At 47.7% G+C, this 17,143-nt stretch overlaps 1 protein-coding gene across 2 annotated transcripts; it reads left to right on the top strand.

The window, feature by feature from the left end:
• The first annotated feature begins 1,606 nt into the window (after positions 1-1,606).
• On the top strand, positions 1,607-15,587 carry LOC112657726 (serpin A9). 2 transcript variants are annotated; one of them, XM_025443826.3, is made up of 5 exons: positions 1,607-1,797; positions 4,969-5,616; positions 11,479-11,752; positions 13,689-13,836; positions 15,319-15,587. In XM_025443826.3, the coding sequence occupies exons 2-5, from the start codon at positions 4,986-4,988 to the stop codon at positions 15,520-15,522; spliced, it is 1,257 nt and encodes a 418-aa protein (XP_025299611.1). In that variant the 5' UTR covers positions 1,607-1,797; positions 4,969-4,985; the 3' UTR covers positions 15,523-15,587. The 2 variants fall into 2 exon arrangements, with proteins under 2 accessions (XP_025299611.1, XP_035575985.1); XM_035720092.2 differs by having other exon boundaries at positions 1,607-1,907.
• The last annotated feature ends 1,556 nt before the right edge of the window (positions 15,588-17,143 follow it).

The following is a 17,143-nucleotide window of genomic DNA, read 5'->3' as shown; positions in this document are numbered from 1 at the left end:
ATAAAAACATTTAAAGGGGGGAAATTTTCCTGACCCTGACCCGAGTGCTCTAAGAGAGCTTCCTTAAAGGTGTGACATGACATAGGACCTAAGCAGTAGAAAGGAATTAATTAGGGGGGGAAAGTCTCGTGAAGGCTGGAGAGTGAGTCAGAACAAAGATCGTAAGATGAGGATCATAAAAATGGGCCAAAAGCCTGGGCATAGCATCCTGAGCAAGGGGCTTTGAGGTCTGTAATGAAGCTAGAGGGGCCAGTGGAGCCTGGGCAGTTCAGGTTGGATGGGAGACCCATGCTCTCTCTGGGAAATGGGAGGCTACTCAAATAGCTGGAAATAGGTAAGAGATGTGTTGGGTGGGGAATGAGGAAGAAGGAGATGCAGGGGTGAGTTCTGGGCTCAAATAACTAGGTGAGTACTGTCTATGGATGCAGATGTTGAAAGAAGGTCTCAGCTTTGACTTTTATGGGGAGATGGCGTTTGGGAAAGAGTCTGAGTTCTGTCTGGGTCTTACCGAGCTTCAGATTCATTTGCACAATCAGGAGGAAATATCAAGGCGGTGGTTAGAAATATGGAGTTCAGAGGAGGAAAGGTCTGGCCTGGGGATTACAAATAATAAGGAATGGGCATCTCCAGTAAGGAAGCCCCAGGCGTGATGAGGTGGGCTGGAGGCAGAGGAGAGACCACGGAGCAGGTGCTGAGGCTCAGGGGCGCACAAGGACTGGGAGCAGGGGGTCGCACAGAGGTGAAAAGGGAGGAGGAAGAGAGGAAGAGGGGGGAGAGGAGGAAATCAGGAGCTCATGGGGTCACAGGTCCCTATGACTATAGGGAGGGACTGGAGAAGCAGCCCAGTGTGGTCTCCAGGATCAGCTGCTACTGGGGACACAGCTAAGATGAACTTGGCCATGTTTGCAGGTGGGTCCTGTTCCTGTGGACCCAAAAGCCAAACTGGCTTGGGCCAAGGGTGAGCAGAGGTGAGACCATGAAGTTTGTGAATACACAGCTTGTGAGAATTTGAGCCAAGATGGGGAGGACAGAGACAGGGAGCAAAGGGGAGGTTTGCATCATGTTGTTGGTAGTGGTTGGTTTCTCCTAGCGGGCGAGACTTGGCCATGTTTAAAAGCCAAATGAAAGGATGTAGTTGAGGTAATACAGAAGAGAGGGGTGTGAGGGTCCTGCTTTGGACATAAGGGATGCTCTCCGAAATTATGGGAGGGGTGGAGGGGAGGGGTGGGAAAGGGGAGGAGTGCTGGGAGCATGGGATATGTTCCTTTTCCGAGGGTCTGTCTTTCATGAGACATGGGAGGCGAGGCGGTCTGATGCACACGTGCCAGGGTGAGGAGACCGTCTTCAGAAATAGAAGATTGAGATATTCCCTGTAGCCAATGGGAGAGCGAGGTGTTGGTGCTCTGTGGCCAGGCAGATAAGGATTGGGGACTGGGAAGTCACTTCGGTCCACACTGTCTCGCTGAGCCACCTTCCCTCTGGCACTTGGCAAAGACGGGACAGGCAGGTGGGTTATTTCAGGTTTGGGGCCTTGCCAGAAGTGTGTGTCACAGGGAGTGTAGGGTTTTGGAATGGAATGAAGCCCTTTGACACTCAAGCTAAATAAGGAGGCAAATGAAGACAGGGCAGCGTAGGTAGGCGGAGGGCCACGTAACCTTTCCAGGAACCTGGAACAGCTGTGTGCTTGAGGATGAAGCTAGAGAGGTAAGTCGGAGCCCAGCAGAGAAAGACCTTGAATGACAGGTGCTTGGCCATTCCTCCCAAGGTCGGTGGGGAACCATTGAGGAAGCTGAGGAGGTGAGTGCCACATGAGCTTTGCATCTAGAAAGCTCCCCCTGTCTGCAGTGTGGATGAGTGACCCCGCTGAGAGCCAAATGGGGGATTGAGCAGAGGAGAGAAGATAAAAGGTAGGATGAAAACGGTGGCCCCTGGGGAAGAGGGACCCAGACGGGAGCAGGTGCAGGGGGCAGGTGAGAGAGTGTCCCTCTCATCGAGATGGACAGAGCCCAAGGGCAGGACTCACATGCACCCCGGCCACAGCTGTGTCACAACAGGGAGAGAGTGGGGAGGGAGAAGGGGCAGCCATGGGATGAGTTGGGATGAGCCATGGGATGAGCCATGGGAGGAGTTGGGGATGGGGAGAGGCCAGGTGTGGAAGGAAGTTGGACTTTAAGAGCTGAAAGAGTAAGCTTTCATCAGAGCTTTTCCTCAAGAACATAAGGATCTGCCCCTGGAGGCCCATGGCCATAGAGCCCTTTGGGGTCACTTCCCTGAGGCCCAGAGAGAAGCAGCGGCTCCTCTAAGGCCCCAAGAAGGCCAGGGCCATGAGGGGCCAGGACACTTACTAGCTGACTGCCTGAGGGGCCACTGGTGCAGGCTGGTCTCCCCTGCTCAGGCCAGGACTTGGGGCATGAAGTCAGACACCCTCCGGCAAGGCCGCGTCTGCTGATGGGGATGTGGATCCTCTGGGAGGCAGAGCCAGTGTTGACAGGTGCCCGGAGAGGGATCGAGGCCCCTGCTGTGTGGAGGTCCCTCATCGCTGGGCCTGGCGGTGACTCCTTCCCCCTCACGCATGGCTAGCTTCCTCTTCCCTCAACCCCATCCCTTCCCACAGTCAAGAATAGCCGGGGACAAGCCTGCCCCTTCACCCTGCTTCCAAGAGAGGAATGCAAAATCACAACAGCCACAGGGGAGAAGCAGCTTTGACCTCATGCCATCTGCACACCCGATACTGTGCTGAGTGTTACACAGACTGTCTCTCTGGGCCACCCTTTTCACAGACGGGGGTGAGGGGCATCAGACCACAGCTCACAGGTGGTTGTGCAAGGCTTGTATTCTTTACACAGAACATGGTTGTGTGGGAGACGGGTGGTCTTGCCCTAGGCTCTGGCCCCTGCCCGGCTGTTGGGATCAAGCGCTGGTACTGCTAACTAATGCCAATCCCACCGAGGATATGTCAAAGACCTGATTGGCTTTATTAAGCAATGCACGACTCGGGGAACACCCCATCCAGCTCCGACAAGGTGAACAACATGGCAAGTTTTCACAGAAGGAGGGTTTTTGGCAAGGAGGTTGTTGGCCAAAGAAAGAGATTGTTCCAGACCAGGCATTTTGCCCCAGAGGGAAAGGCCAGGGGTCTTCCCACACGGATGACCTCTTCTCCCTGTGGGGGATGGAGAGCCCATGTGGCAGACTCAGTGAGCTGATGGAAAAAATTCCCGACAGACTGGTTAAGACCACATCTCTGGGGGGAGGTAGAAACTGCAGTGGGGTTAGGTTTTCAGCCCAGTTGGGATGTCCGTGTAAGTGAGTGTGTGTTGGGACCATGGTTTCCTCTTTCACACAAACCACGCTGACACAGCAGGTGCCCTGCCCATCAGAGCTGTCCTACAAACCCCACATTCTCACCCCCAGCCTGTCACAGAGTTCATCGACTAGGAGAAACTAGGGTCTCCATCCCACATGCCTCCTTTGTTCACTCCCTTCCACCCTGGTGTAAACCCCTTCCACTCGGGCCAGGACACCAAGCGTCTCCTGCCGCTCCTACCCAGCGCATGGTGCCTGGGCCAGGGAGAGCACTGAAGGACACACGTGGTTCCCAGAACGGTCCTTGGGAATTCTGTTCGGACAGAGGCCTCCTCTGCTTCCCCTCTGTGGATCCCATGGGCAGAATCAAGCCTGTACATCCCCCCACCCAGTGTCCCCGTTTCTGCAGCCCGCCTCACACTCCCCTGCTACAACACAAAAATCGCCCAAATAGATAAAGGGAAATGGAGATAGATTTGCAGTTTCCCAAAAGAATTACCCATTGGGCAAAAAGATTCTTTGCATAGTTCCTTCGGATTTTAATCACATCTGGTATGATCCAGTATTACTCAATTTGCATAAATTCAGTTTTGACCAAGAGGTTGTTGGGAGCATGGCTATGACCGTAGACTGTCCCGACATAGACAAGTGACCTCATCACACTTGATCTTCTGAATGACTAGATAAGGTCCAGGCCAGGCCATCATCCCAGAGCAGAAAAAGAAAACCGTAATCCAGAGAAGCTAAAACTCGCCCACCGTGAGCATCAGAGTTGAAAGCAAGCCCAGCCCCGTCGTGTCCCAAAACGACTGGAGTTTCCAACTGCCACCAGGTCACCTGATCCGAAATGCTCCTGGTGCCTGGGTCTAGCTGGATGAGGTGGGCAGGGGGCAGGCAGTCTCTGCCCAAGGTAGACCCACTAGCAACTACCAGGACAGCCCGTTGAGGGACACTCGACATGCCAGCCAATGCCCGTGGCTGGGGGTGAGCAACGACAGCAAGGAAAGGATTCAACACAAAAGGGACCAAGATTATCTGGAGGGATCTCTGAGGGGCAAGAGGACGCTTCTGGCTGCTAAGACTGGGACATTGCAGTCTGGTTTCACTGTCTTACTTTCCAAACAAGACACCTATGAAGCAGAAACAGCAAAGAGCGTGGGATCTGAGATTCCGGACTTAAGACCTGACTTTGATTCCCAGACAGAACCCACACCAGCTGTGTGGCCCGAGGTAAATTACACAACCTCTCTGAGGCCTGCTTCCTTGTTTATAAACTAAAGGCAGCAATAATACCTGCATCTCGTTTATGAGAGACAATGAGATTATGTGAGGGTTAACTGCTCTGTTAACCGTCCCACGTGTCCCCAATCTTTTTTTTTTTAAGATTTTATTTATTTATTCATGAGAGACACAGAGAGAAAGAGGCAGAGACACAGGCAGAGGGAGAAGCAGGCTCCCTGGGGGGAGCCCAATGTGGGACTTGATCCAAGGACCCTGGGATCAGGCCCTGAGTTGAAGGCAGACGCTCAACCACTGAGCCACCCGGGTGTCCCTACACGTGTCCCCATTCTATTGAGAACAGGGTGGGGCATTGCAAGGTGTCTGATTCGGGGGCCAGAGGCTCAGCTTACCTTCCCTCGGTGGTTCTCTCCTCTCTTACAGACTTACTTCATTCCAAGATGGCATGTTCCTTTTATCGACTTTTCCTCATTGTCAGCATCTCTGCTCCAATCTACTGTGTACCCCCTCCACGGGCCCCCAGCAAAGGTTCCCCCTGCATGTCCTCCACAAGGAGCACCGCCGCCTCCCAGCTGTCTTCCAGCAACACCGACTTTGCCTTCCGCCTGTACCAGAGGCTGATCTTGAAGACTCCAGACCAGAACGTCTTCTTCTCCCCGTTGAGTGTCTCTGCTTGCCTGGCCATGCTCTCCCTCGGGGCCCGCTCAGCCACCAAGACCCAGATCCTCCAGGGCCTGGGATTCAACCTCACACACCTGCCGGAGTCCTCCATCCACCAGGCCTTCCAGCACCTGCTCCACTCACTTCGAGTCCCCGGCAAAGACCTGGACTTGAGGATGGGGAGTGTCCTCTTTATCAAAAAGGAGTTGTGGCTGCAGACAAATTTCTTGGATGACGTCAAGAGGCTCTATGAGTCAAAAGTCTTTTCTACAGATTTCTCTAGCTCCTCTACTGCCCGGGAGAAGATAAACAGCTATGTGGAGAAGGAAACCAAAGGGAAGGTGGTAAACTTAATCCAAAGCCTTGAACCTCTGACGGTCATGGTCCTAGTGAATCACATTTTCTTTAAAGGTAAGACACTGAGAGGTTAATTTTGTTTTTTGTTTTTTTAAAGATTTTATTTATTTATTCATGAGAGACACAGAGAGAGAGAGAGAGAGAGAAAGAGAGAGAGAGGCAGAGACACAGGCAGAGGGAGAAGCAGGCTCCATGCAGGGAGCCTAATGCGGGACTCGATCCCGGGACCCCAGGATCACGCCCCGGGCCAAAGGCAGGTGCTAAACCACTGAGCCACTCGGGGATCCCAAGAGGTTGATTTTTATGTTAATGTTTGTTTTTTTACCCTGGTTTAATAAGCAAGCTAAACAAACCCCAGATGGCATAGTCAGGTAATGGGAAGTCTGAACTTGGACTTCCCATTGGAACGAGCTGGCTTCATGACCGTGAATACCTCCTGCTTCCTCCCTTAGCTTCAGTTCATCGATTACGTTGGGGGTTCATTCATCTCTGTCTTTGGTTAGCCTGAGTATGTGTCCATTGGGGTCACCAGGCAGCCCATGGGGAAAGTCTTCTGGAAATTAGCTTGGGAGTAAGACCTCATCTCTTGCTACTAGCAGCAGCCCTAGTGGCCCCTGAAGGTTTCAAGGAGGGACACAGAGTTCTCTGAAAACCCAGCTCAAGAGGTAAATCCAAAAGCCAGAACACTTTCATAGGTGTGGAAGTGCAGACACACCAGTGTAACTGCCATTCACATCCCCTGGACATCTGTCTAGAGCTTTACAGTTTACAGAGACACCGTGCTACTACAGCATGGACATGGGCGTTGAAGTCAGACAGCTCTGGGCCTGAACTCTACTTCGCCCCTTACTTGCTCATGATCCTGGGCAGGTGCTTTACAAGATGTATCATGTATTGAGTGCCTGATGTGTGCGAGTCTCTCTGCTTACTGGATGGATGATGACAGAGCCAACTTCAGCAGAGCTGTCACCACCACTGTATCATCCCTCCCCCTTCCCCTCTCTCGCCTTCCCTTCTTTTCTCCCTCCTGCCATTCCTCCTTCCCCCATATCTCTTTCCCTCTATCCACCTGTTCACCTTCCACCCATTTATCCATCCATTCTGTAAGGAGAGCGGGAAAGGAAAAAGAAGTAATATGCACTGAGCCTCCTTTAAGTCTCCTGTTCTTTATATAAGTTATTCCATTTTATTTCATCTTATTTTTAAATTGAAATATAATTCACATACCACAAAATGCGCCAAGTTAAATTGCACAATTCAGTGGGGTTTGGGTTTTAGTATATCTACAAGGTTGTGCCAATACAGCCACTATGTAACTCCAGGACATATCAGCACCTCAAAAAGAGACCCCTATCTGTGAGCACTCATTCTATTTCTGCGCTTCCCCTAGAAACAAGTAATGGACTTTCCACCTCTATAGATTTGCCTATTCTGGACATTTTATATAAATAGAATCATATGTGCAGGGTTTTACTTGGACATAGGACATAGGAGCATGTTTGCAGGATTGTATGGCAAGAGTATGTTTGGTTTGGGAAGAAACCACTAAACTGTCCTCCAAAGTGGCTCTACTATTTGTGTTCCCACTAGCAGCGTGTGAGTCCTTGTTGCTCCACATCCTCACCAGTATTTGGTGGTGTCATTGTTCCAGATTTGGGCCATTTGAATGGGTGTCTTGTGGTATCTCATTGCTGTTTTAATTTGTATTTCCCTGGTGACATGTGATACAGAGCAACTTTTCATCTTTGTCATCTGCGTATCATCTTTGGTGAAGTATCTGTCATGGTTTTTGGCCCACTCTTTTAATCCAGTTGTTTGTTTTCTTATTTATGTTTCAAGAGTTCTTTGTATATTTTGGATCACAAACTTTTATCAGGTGCATCTTTTCAAATATTTTCTCCTAGTCTGCTGTGTGGCTTTTCATTCTTGGTCTTTTACGGAGCTGAAGTTTACATTTTAATGAAGTTTGGCTTATCAGTGATTTCTTTCAGGCATCATGCCTTTGGTGTTACATCTAAAAATTATTGCCATACCCAAGGTCATCTAGTTTTTCTCTTATATTATCTTCTAGGTGTTTTATAGATTTGTGTTTTGTATTTAGTCTGTGATCTATTCTGAGTTAATTTTTGTGAAAGATATAAAGTATGTATCTAGATTCTTTTTTTTTCTTTTCATATGAATGCCAGTTGTCCCAATACAATTTGTTAAAAGGACTATTTTTCCTCCATCGTGTTGCCTGTACTCCTTCGTCAAAGATCAGTTGACTACATTTATGTGGGTCTATTCATAAGCTCTCTCTTTGTTCCATTGATCTGTCTATTCTTCACCAATACCACACTGGCTTGAGTACCATAGCTTTATAGTAAATCTTGAAGTTGGTTATTGTCATTCCTCCAACTTTGTTCTCCTCCATCAATAATGTGTTGCCTATTCTAGGTCTTTTGCTTTTTGGTATAAACTGTAGTGTTAGTCTGTTAATATCTATAATATAATTTTCTGGGATTTTGATTGGGATTGCATTGAATCTATAGATCAAGTTGGGTAGAACTTACATCTTAACAATATTGAGTCTTTCTATTCCATGAAAATGGAATATCTTTCCATTCATTTAGTTCTTTAATTTCATTCATCAGAGTTTTATAATTTTCTTCATATAGATCTTATACATATTTTGTTAGGTTTATACCTAAGCATTTTGTTGGATGCAAATGTAAATGGTATTGTGTTTTTAGCTTCAAATTCCACTTGTTCACTGATGACATATGGAAAAGTAATCGACTTTTGCATATTAACCTTGCTATAATCATTTATTAGTTCAAGGAGTTCTTTTGTTGATTCTTGGATTTTCTACAAGGACAATCATGTCATCCATGAACAAAAACAGTTTTATTTCTTCCCACAATGTATATTTTTTATTCTTTTTCTTGTCTTATTACATTAGCTATAGCTTCCAGTAAAATACTGAAGTGAAGTGGTGAAAGGGGACATCCTTTTATTATACATGATCTTAGTGGGAAAGCTTTGAGTTTCTCGTCATTAAGTATGATGTTAGCTGTAAGCTTTTTGTAGGTATTTTTAATCAAACTGAGGAAGTTCCCCTTTATTCCTAGTTTGCTGAGAACTTTTATTATGAAAGGGTGTTGGATTTTGTCAAATGCTTTAGCTTCATCTATTGATATGATTAATTTCTCTTCCTTAGCTTCTTGATGATGAGTTTCATTAATTTATTTTCAAATGTTGAACCAGCCTTACGAACCTGGGATAAACCCCATTTGGTTGTGGTGCATACTTATTTTTATACATTATAAAATTTGATTACTAATATTTCATGGAGCATTTTGCATTTATGTTCATGACACATATTGATCTATAGTTTTCCTTTCTTGCAATGTCTTTGTCTGATTTTAGTATTAAAGTAACACTGGCGGGACATCTCTGTGGCTCAGCAGTTTAGCACCTGCCTTCGGCCCAGGGTGTGATCCTGGAGTCCGGGGATCGAGTCCCGCATCAGGCTCCCTGCATGGAGCCTGCTTCTCCCTCAGCCTTTGTCTCTGCCTCTCTCTCTCTCTCTCTCTCTCTCTCTCTCTCTCTCTGTGTCTCTTGTGAATAAATGAAATCTTTAAAAAAAAGGTAATGCTGGCTTTATAGAACAAGTTAGAAGTATTTTTTCTACTTTTATTCTCTGAAAGACATTGTAAAGAATTGGCATAATTTCTTTCTTAAATGTTTGGTACAATTCACTAGTGAATCTATCTGGACCTGGTGTTTTGGAAGGTTATTAGTGATTGTCAATTTCTTTCATAGATATAGGCATATTCATAGTGTTTATTTCTTCCTTTGTAAGCATTGGAAAATTGGAATATTTCATCTAGGTTATCAAATTTGTGGGCATAGAGTTGTTTATAGTACTCCTTTATTTTCCTTTTCATGTCCATAAGATCTATGGCATTGTTCCTCCTTTTTTTTAAAAAAAAATCTATTTATTCAGGAGAGATACGGAGAGAGAGGAAGACAGAGACACAGGTAGAGGGAGGAGAAGCAGGTTTCCTGCAGGGAACCCAACTCAGGACTCAATCTCAGGACCCAGGGATCACACCCTGAGCAGAAGACAGATGCTCAACCACTGAGCCACCCAGACATCCCTGTTCCTTCTTTTATTTTTGATATTAGTAGATTGTTTTTTTTTTCCCTTGGGTATGGTCCATACTTTCTTTTTATGTCTCATGTTTTTTTGTAAAAGCTGGATTTTTAAAATTATGTAGTGTGACAACTCTGAAAATCAGATTCTTCCCTTCCAAAGATTTGTTGTTTTCACTTGTTACAATAGTTGTTGTTTGTTTAGTGATTTTTCTGAATTATTATTATTTTTTAAAGTCTATAGCTCGTCATGTGTGGTCACCGAAGTGTCTTATTGTTTAGTTAAATGGTTAGCTATGATTGGGCAGAAATTTCTTAAATGCCTAGAACAAATAAATCTAGTCTTTGCTGAAGACTTTTGTGTGCACAGTACAGTATGCCATCAACACTCAGCCAGGAAGTTTATAACTCCAACTCAGTCTTCACTTTCTGTTTATGCAGACCCTCAAGGTCAGCCATAAGTATGCACTTAAAGCCTTCTCATATTTTTTTTAAATATAATTCAGCTTTATACATGCATGTAGCTTCTAAATGCCCAGGATATATTGAAACTTTCTAAATATGTCTCCTATGGACATCTTATTCCTTAGCTTTACCTTTCAGAATTTTTATCACTTTATTGTTTGTCTCATCTATTATCCTCATTCAGACAACCATGATACTAAAACATTTGCCTGTACTTCTTTCTTTCTTTGCCTTTTTTTTTTTTTCACCTGTACTTCTTTCTAACAAAAAGTTCCAACTCCCTGGGAAGAAGGCCTTAGGCACTGAGTGAGCACCAATCAATCTTGTAAGTGGGGTCTTCCAGGTAACTACCAGAGAGGTCAAGTAATAATAATTGTTTGAAAATGAGTCTTTGAAAGACCTCTAGATCAGTTCTTCCAATGGTATTGGGAATACAGGCTGGTGTTTTTCAAGGCTACTGCAGAGCTAGAGAGCAGGGGATGGGACTGGCACAACTTAAAATGACCATGAAATTGACTGTTCTTATTGAGGTTTGGCCATTTTTCTTGAATTTACTCTCCCCAGGTTGCCGGAAGCCTGTAGTTAATTTCAGAGTTCCAAAAGAGTTGATTCTGGATATCTTTGCCAATTTTTCTCATTGTCTTTTTGATGGGGGAAATATGCAGAGGTCCTTACTCTGTCACATTTGCACATGCCAGCCCTGCCCCACCTGTCCTGTTAACCTTTGTGATTAGTCTGTTGTTTGCCCTGTTACCTCCTGCCTCCAGCAGCTGCAAAATTTATCACAGCTTGTGACTGCTTTTGACTAATTTCCTCTGAGAAATAGCCTTTTTTACTGGTTGAGCTCCAAATCAGATCAAATACAGACAGTTTAGCAAGTGATGCCTTCCAGGGAAGCACAAGACAGGTCAAATAACAGTTTTTTGGGAATGAGTCTTTGAAAGGGTTCCAGCCCTATTTTTCCCCCCTCAGTGGCTGCTAGCCTGCTGGATTTCACTGCAAACACAGGCTATTATTTTTCCAGGCTATTATTGAAGAGTTAGGACAAGAGGAATGCAAGTAGGGCAAGTTAAAATACCACAAAGCTCACTTTCTTACGAAGATTTAGCTGCTTTACTTTAATGAACTGTTCCCTAATTGGCTGAAAGAGTTTGGTTAATTTCTAGAGTTCTAAGAAAGTTAATTCTGACCACTGTGGGCAGTTTTCTCATTGCTTTCATGGAGGAGCGAGTTTTCAGAGATCCCTCATTCTTCATGTTTGCTGTCTTCACCTCACTGAGTTAGACATAAAGACCTCTCTTCTCTCTCTGTTAGGCAAGTGGGAGAAGCCTTTTAACCCTGGATATACGAGTAAGAGCTCCCCATTCCTGGTGGGTAAGAGGACCACAGTGAAGGTCCCAATGATGCACCAGGTGGAAGAGTTTGCTTTTGGAGTGGATGCAGAGCTGAAATGCTCTGTGCTACGGATGGACTATGATGAAGACACTGCAGCCTTCTTTGTCCTCCCTGGCCAGGGCAAGATGAGGCAACTGGAGCAGGCCTTGTCATCTAGGACGCTGAGGAAATGGAATCACTTACTCCAGAAGAGGTGGGAAGCCGTGTCAGTGTCCTGAGACCTGAGGCGGGTGGTGGTGTACCTCTAAGGACAGGGGAAAGACCATGATAGCAGCTGTTGAATGCCAACTGAGTGCCAGCTACTTGCTGGATAATGAACTTGGGGCTGTGTTCTCACTTGAACTTCATGACCACCTGACAGATGAAGAGCACTATCACCCCCCATCCACAGATCAGGAAGTAGAGGCTCTAGTAAGGGAGGCAAATTGCCCAAGGGCATGTAGCTAATATGTCCCCTCAACACTCTTATGTCATCGCAGCAATTCCATGCTAACAGCACTCACTCTGTCAGTCGGTCTGAGGTTAAATTCCATGGAATGATTCTATAAAAATGAACAGGCAAGAGAAGCATTGACAATGAGGATAACAATATTACTCAACCCATAAGTTGTTGAAAAGATAAAAACAAGTTACTCTTTACAAAGTGCTTAGAACAGTGCCAGGAAGATTGTGCATATTTGATGTTACCTAATAGTAAGATTACTATTAGTTCCATGACTATTCCGGACACTATCAAAAGGTTGTTAACCATAATATAAAAAGGGATGTCAAAATCTTAAGTACAATCTCTTAGGAATATTTTCTTGGCATTTCCAGCCATTGTCAGCCACCATTCCCAGGTGCCCACAGCCCGGGAGGAGACAAAGACAGGATCAGGGATAACTGTAATTCAAGAAGAATTACAGTTTCCCAGGGCAGGGGTTGGGGGTGGGGAGGCAGGGAGTGCACTGAGGAGCTTCTGAGCAAAGAGAGATGGCTTTCAACTGGGACCCACCGAAGGCTTCAAGGAGGTGGTGCATTTGAGTCAGGAGCATAGATAGGATGTGGAGGTCTGAGTAAGGGCATAGAGGCTCGGGAAGGGGACTTTTGGTAAAGGAGTCAACACCGGCAAAGAGGCACAGTTGGGAATCAAGGAACACTTATAGGGTTCCTTGATCCTACAGAAGTTTCTTCTCTGATAGCAGCCACGACTGGACAGAGGAGTCAGCACCGAGGCTGGGGTAAGGGGCAGTCTGTGAAGATTGGCAGACAGAGCAGGGAGGGGTTGGCCAGGCCAGCTCAGGGAGCAGTTGCAGGGAAGAGAGAGCTGTCCATTGTGCTAGATGCCCCTCGATGAGAACGCAAGTGTCCACCCAGCACTTCTGTGCTTTCCTTTCTGTGACTTACCAGGTACATGACCTCAGTCTAAGCACTAAAACTATATCTTAACATCTTTAAAATGGAAATGAAGCTCATGAATGTGCCTGAGATGATACCTGGGGCATACTAAATGCTCAGTAAATGTGGGCTGTTCACTCTTGGTTCAGGGAAACCATTGCAAAGGAAGGAAAATTTTTGCCGAACACCATGGCTGTGCTGATTAATTTCTAGCTTCATGTAGTTATTTAAATTTACATTAATTAAATTGGATAAAACTACAATTATTTTTCCTCATGTAAAGCCACATGTACAACTAGTGGCTAATCTACTGGACAGCACGAGAATATTTCCAGCCTTGCAGAAAGTTCTATTGGACTCTGCTGCTCTCAGGGCTCAGCAGGGTTTGTCTCAGGAAGGGCTGGCAGGGGTGGGGGGCATGCCAGGCCAGGGATAGCAGACAGGCTTCCATCATCACTGCCTGGTGTCCCCCATGGGTTGCTGCCACAGGCTCCCTTGCTGGCCCCTCATCTGTGCTCTATTACCTTATTAGGGTGTCCCCTTCCTTCTCATTCATCTACAGTGCCAGACTTGCTCATCCAGGGAGCTTACCTCCAGAGCAACCTGGGTTGGTTGTTGGGGATGTGTGGACTACTTTAGCAGCAACGGATTAGCTAGAGGAAGAAGAAAGCCTCCTGAAATGCCACCTAGAAGCAGAGATAGATACCAAGGGGCCTCTGACATCACCTTTTCCTTTTTCCCCATCCCCATAGGTGGATAGAGGTGTTCATTCCAAAATTTTCCCTTTCTGCCTCCTATGACCTGGAAACCATCCTCCCGAAGATGGGCATCCGGGATGCCTTTGATAAAAATGCTGATTTTTCTGGAATCACAAAGAGAGACTTCCTACAGCTTTCCAAAGTGAGTTGGTCCATGAGAACATTTGCCAGAGCTGGAAGGGCCTCCAGTGACTGGCTAATCAAACCCTTGCCTCTCATTGATAAGGAAACACAGACCCCAAGAGGAAAAGTGACTTCTCTGTGGCAAACGTAGGGCTGAATTTCATGGCTGAGGCCTGTGGCTTTATGGCCACCATTCCCCTGATACACAGGCAACTTTTACCCCTTTTTTATCCCTCAAACACATGTTCCTAAGATCCAACTATGGCCTCCCAGGCCTCTCCTGGGAAGGTAGCACTTCTACTTCAACAACTGTTACAGACAAGCAGAAACACACCTGGCATTCAACCTCACCTCCCTGAAGCCTAGGTCCTCACACTGAAGTCAAACTGGCTGCCCATGGGCCATTTGTACCCTAGAGATGTGCTGTGCTTGGTCTGCGGTGCTAAAAAGAAAAAGAGAGAGCCAATTCCTAACATGTAGGACATTGCACTTTAAAGTATAGATTTCTGATTGTCTTGAAAGAAATCACAGAGTCCAATTCCCACATGGCAATAGTGAGCCCAAACCCTATGTAACATCCATTAGCCAGAGCTGAGCCATGAGTCCCCATTAGTGAGAGTGGGCCCTCCAGGTGTGCTGTGTGCCCCCAGCTCTTACAAGTGGTCTGGTCCTTGTCTACCTATGGGTTTCTGATTCCTGACTGAAAAATGTGTTTTTTAAAGATTTAATTTATTTATTTGACAGAGAGAGAGAGCACAAACAGGGGCAACAGGAGAGGGAGAGGGAGAAACAGACTCCCCACTGGGCAGGGAGCCTGACAAGGGGCTCCATCCCAAGACCCTGGGATCATGACCTGAGCAGAAGGCAGACACTTAACTGACTGAGCCACCCAGGTGCCCCTAAAAATGTATTTTGATAATAGATTAGGATGGTCAGAAGTGATCCTGGGTCCCTGAAGGGACTTTTGTCATTGGTGTCTGGGGAAAGAATACAGAGGTCCCAATGGAGTCTGCTGAGTGTAATGGTCCATTTCCCATTATGTGCTTATGTGCACATGTGAACAACTGTTGGGAGTTCTCAGGCCCCCTGGTTAAGTCTCTTCCCTAGAAGACCAGAAGGGATCCAGTATTTCATAACACCACACTTTGTGTGATCTCATTTAATTCACCCAATGACCTTGCGGGCTATACCCTGTTACCATGGCCCTTTCAGAGATTTGGAGTGCAGCCAGCAGCACCCAGAATTTCTGCCACAGTAAAGGGGCAGGAACAGGACTCAACAACTCCAGGCTTTCCGATGTGCATTTATAACCATTCGGCCCCACACTTAGGGGCCCAGTTGACCAGTATCAGTGACACCTGTGCACCTAATGCCCGGCATCTGGTGCAGTGAGCTTGAGGCCTCCAGAGGGGGGCATCTCTGTTCCTAGGCAGAACCTCAAAGCTCAGCGAAGCAGAGGCACCTCCACGGGGACCGCTGACATCTGTTGTTCCCTCGGCAGGCCACCCACAAGGCTGTGCTGGACGTCAGCGAGGAGGGCACTGAAGCCGCAGCGGCCACCGCCACCAAGCTCATCGTGCGGTCAAAGGATGGCCCCTCCCACACCGTCGTCCGCTTCAATAGGTCCTTCCTTCTGCTGCTGATCAACAGGGCCACAGACGCCATTCTCTTCCTAGGGAAAGTGGAAAATCCCACCAAATTCTAGGTGGAAAGCTCCGGCTAACTCAGTACATGTTGTAAACCCCAAGGAAATAAATCACGTTGTGACGATCCTGGTGTGACCTGCGGATGTGTCTCCTCCTGCTCTGAGGAGATGCATCTGCTGCCGGGATGCCACTTTGAGGGGCCAGTAAAAGTCAGCAGGGATCCAGGTCACAATCCAAAGCCCCATCACCCTCCATCAGCGCTCTTTTCCACAAATCCTCCCAGGTAACTAGCTTCATGGAGGTTTCTGGTTGACACATTCCCATTCCTCGGAGCCCTTGGGAAGGGTAATCTGCAAGCCAGTCACCTTTATTGCAGAATTACAGTAAAAAAATCAACAGACCCTAAATGAGGATCCAGCCAAGAACAATGCTCCCCCGTGCCTTCAGAGTCCGAATCTGATCATGGTTATGGGCTAACTCCTAGTGGCCAGATTGTCATGATGCGACATTTCAGGGGCTGAGTGATTTCATTCATCCATTCCAACAAAAACTCACTCAACACCTAGTAGGTGCTGGGAGGGAGTCAGACAGACCAGGTCCCTGGCCCCACTGGGCCTAGACGGGGGTGACGGCACCACCACAACCACACAACCAGACCTATAAGTAGATCAATGAGGAAGGCTGCGAAGGCATAGAACAGGACGATTGCAGGAGAGGGTGGGACAGAGGAGGGGCTTCTGTGAGCATAAAGCCTGAGTTAGGGATGAACAGGCATGCTGAGACGAGGAGGCCCTGAGCCCGGCATTGTGGAACCGAAGCCAGCGAAGTACAAGGAGGTCAGCATTGTTGGCCCAGGAGGGCGGCCCGGGTTTGGTGGGGAACTCCATTAAACCAGGTGAGTCTCAGACAGGTAGAGGAAGGGCGGGAGGCTGGGCTGGATGACCTCTCTGAGTGGGCGCCTTGGTTTTCCAGCTGGGCTCTATCAAGGCTGGCTGCCCTCCTGGCTCTGATGCTGTCATATACGCACACGCAGGCCTCAGGGTGCTCAGCCTCCTCCCTGCTGGCTCCTGGTGGCAGCAGCCTGGCTCCCTCACCCCGAATCCCAAGAGCCGCCACGAGGTACAGTGAGCCACACCCATACCAGGCAGACACCCCTCCACACACCTCCGTTCCTTCATGCTTTGGGCCAGATGGGCTGTTCTGGCTCCTTCTACTCCACCTTTTCAAGGCCTCCTTCTGCAGCCCCTGCTGGAGCCACCGCACTCATCAGATCCAGAGACTCCTTTCCTGGGTGCATAGGTGCCCCACATCTCCTCAATGTGTCAGGGCCCTCACGCTGGCTTTTCTGTGCCCTTTGACAAAGGAGGAGACAAAGCAAAGGGGGTTTATGCCTCCCCCATCCTCCCACCTTCTTTTACAACCTGGGGAACAGAGGGCAGAGGCAACCCACCCAGGCCCCAGGGAGCCCCTGGGCTGAACCAGACCCAGGACCAAAGCCCAGCTACTGGGGACTCCCACGCTGACTTTCACTAGGCCGCCGGTGCCAAGCTTCGCAACAGGCATGATGCCATCAAAGCACCGTGCAGGAGCCTGCGATGCTCTCCTCGGAGGGGCATCCGGGTGGCACCAGGCTCCATGCGCACAAAGGGTGGTGCCCCACTCCCTCACACAGGCCGCTTC

This window comes from Canis lupus, chromosome 8 (genome assembly GCF_003254725.2).
Source record: "Canis lupus dingo isolate Sandy chromosome 8, ASM325472v2, whole genome shotgun sequence".
Taxonomy (NCBI): Eukaryota; Metazoa; Chordata; class Mammalia; order Carnivora; family Canidae; genus Canis; species Canis lupus.
This window is presented reverse-complemented; position numbering and strand designations above follow the sequence as displayed.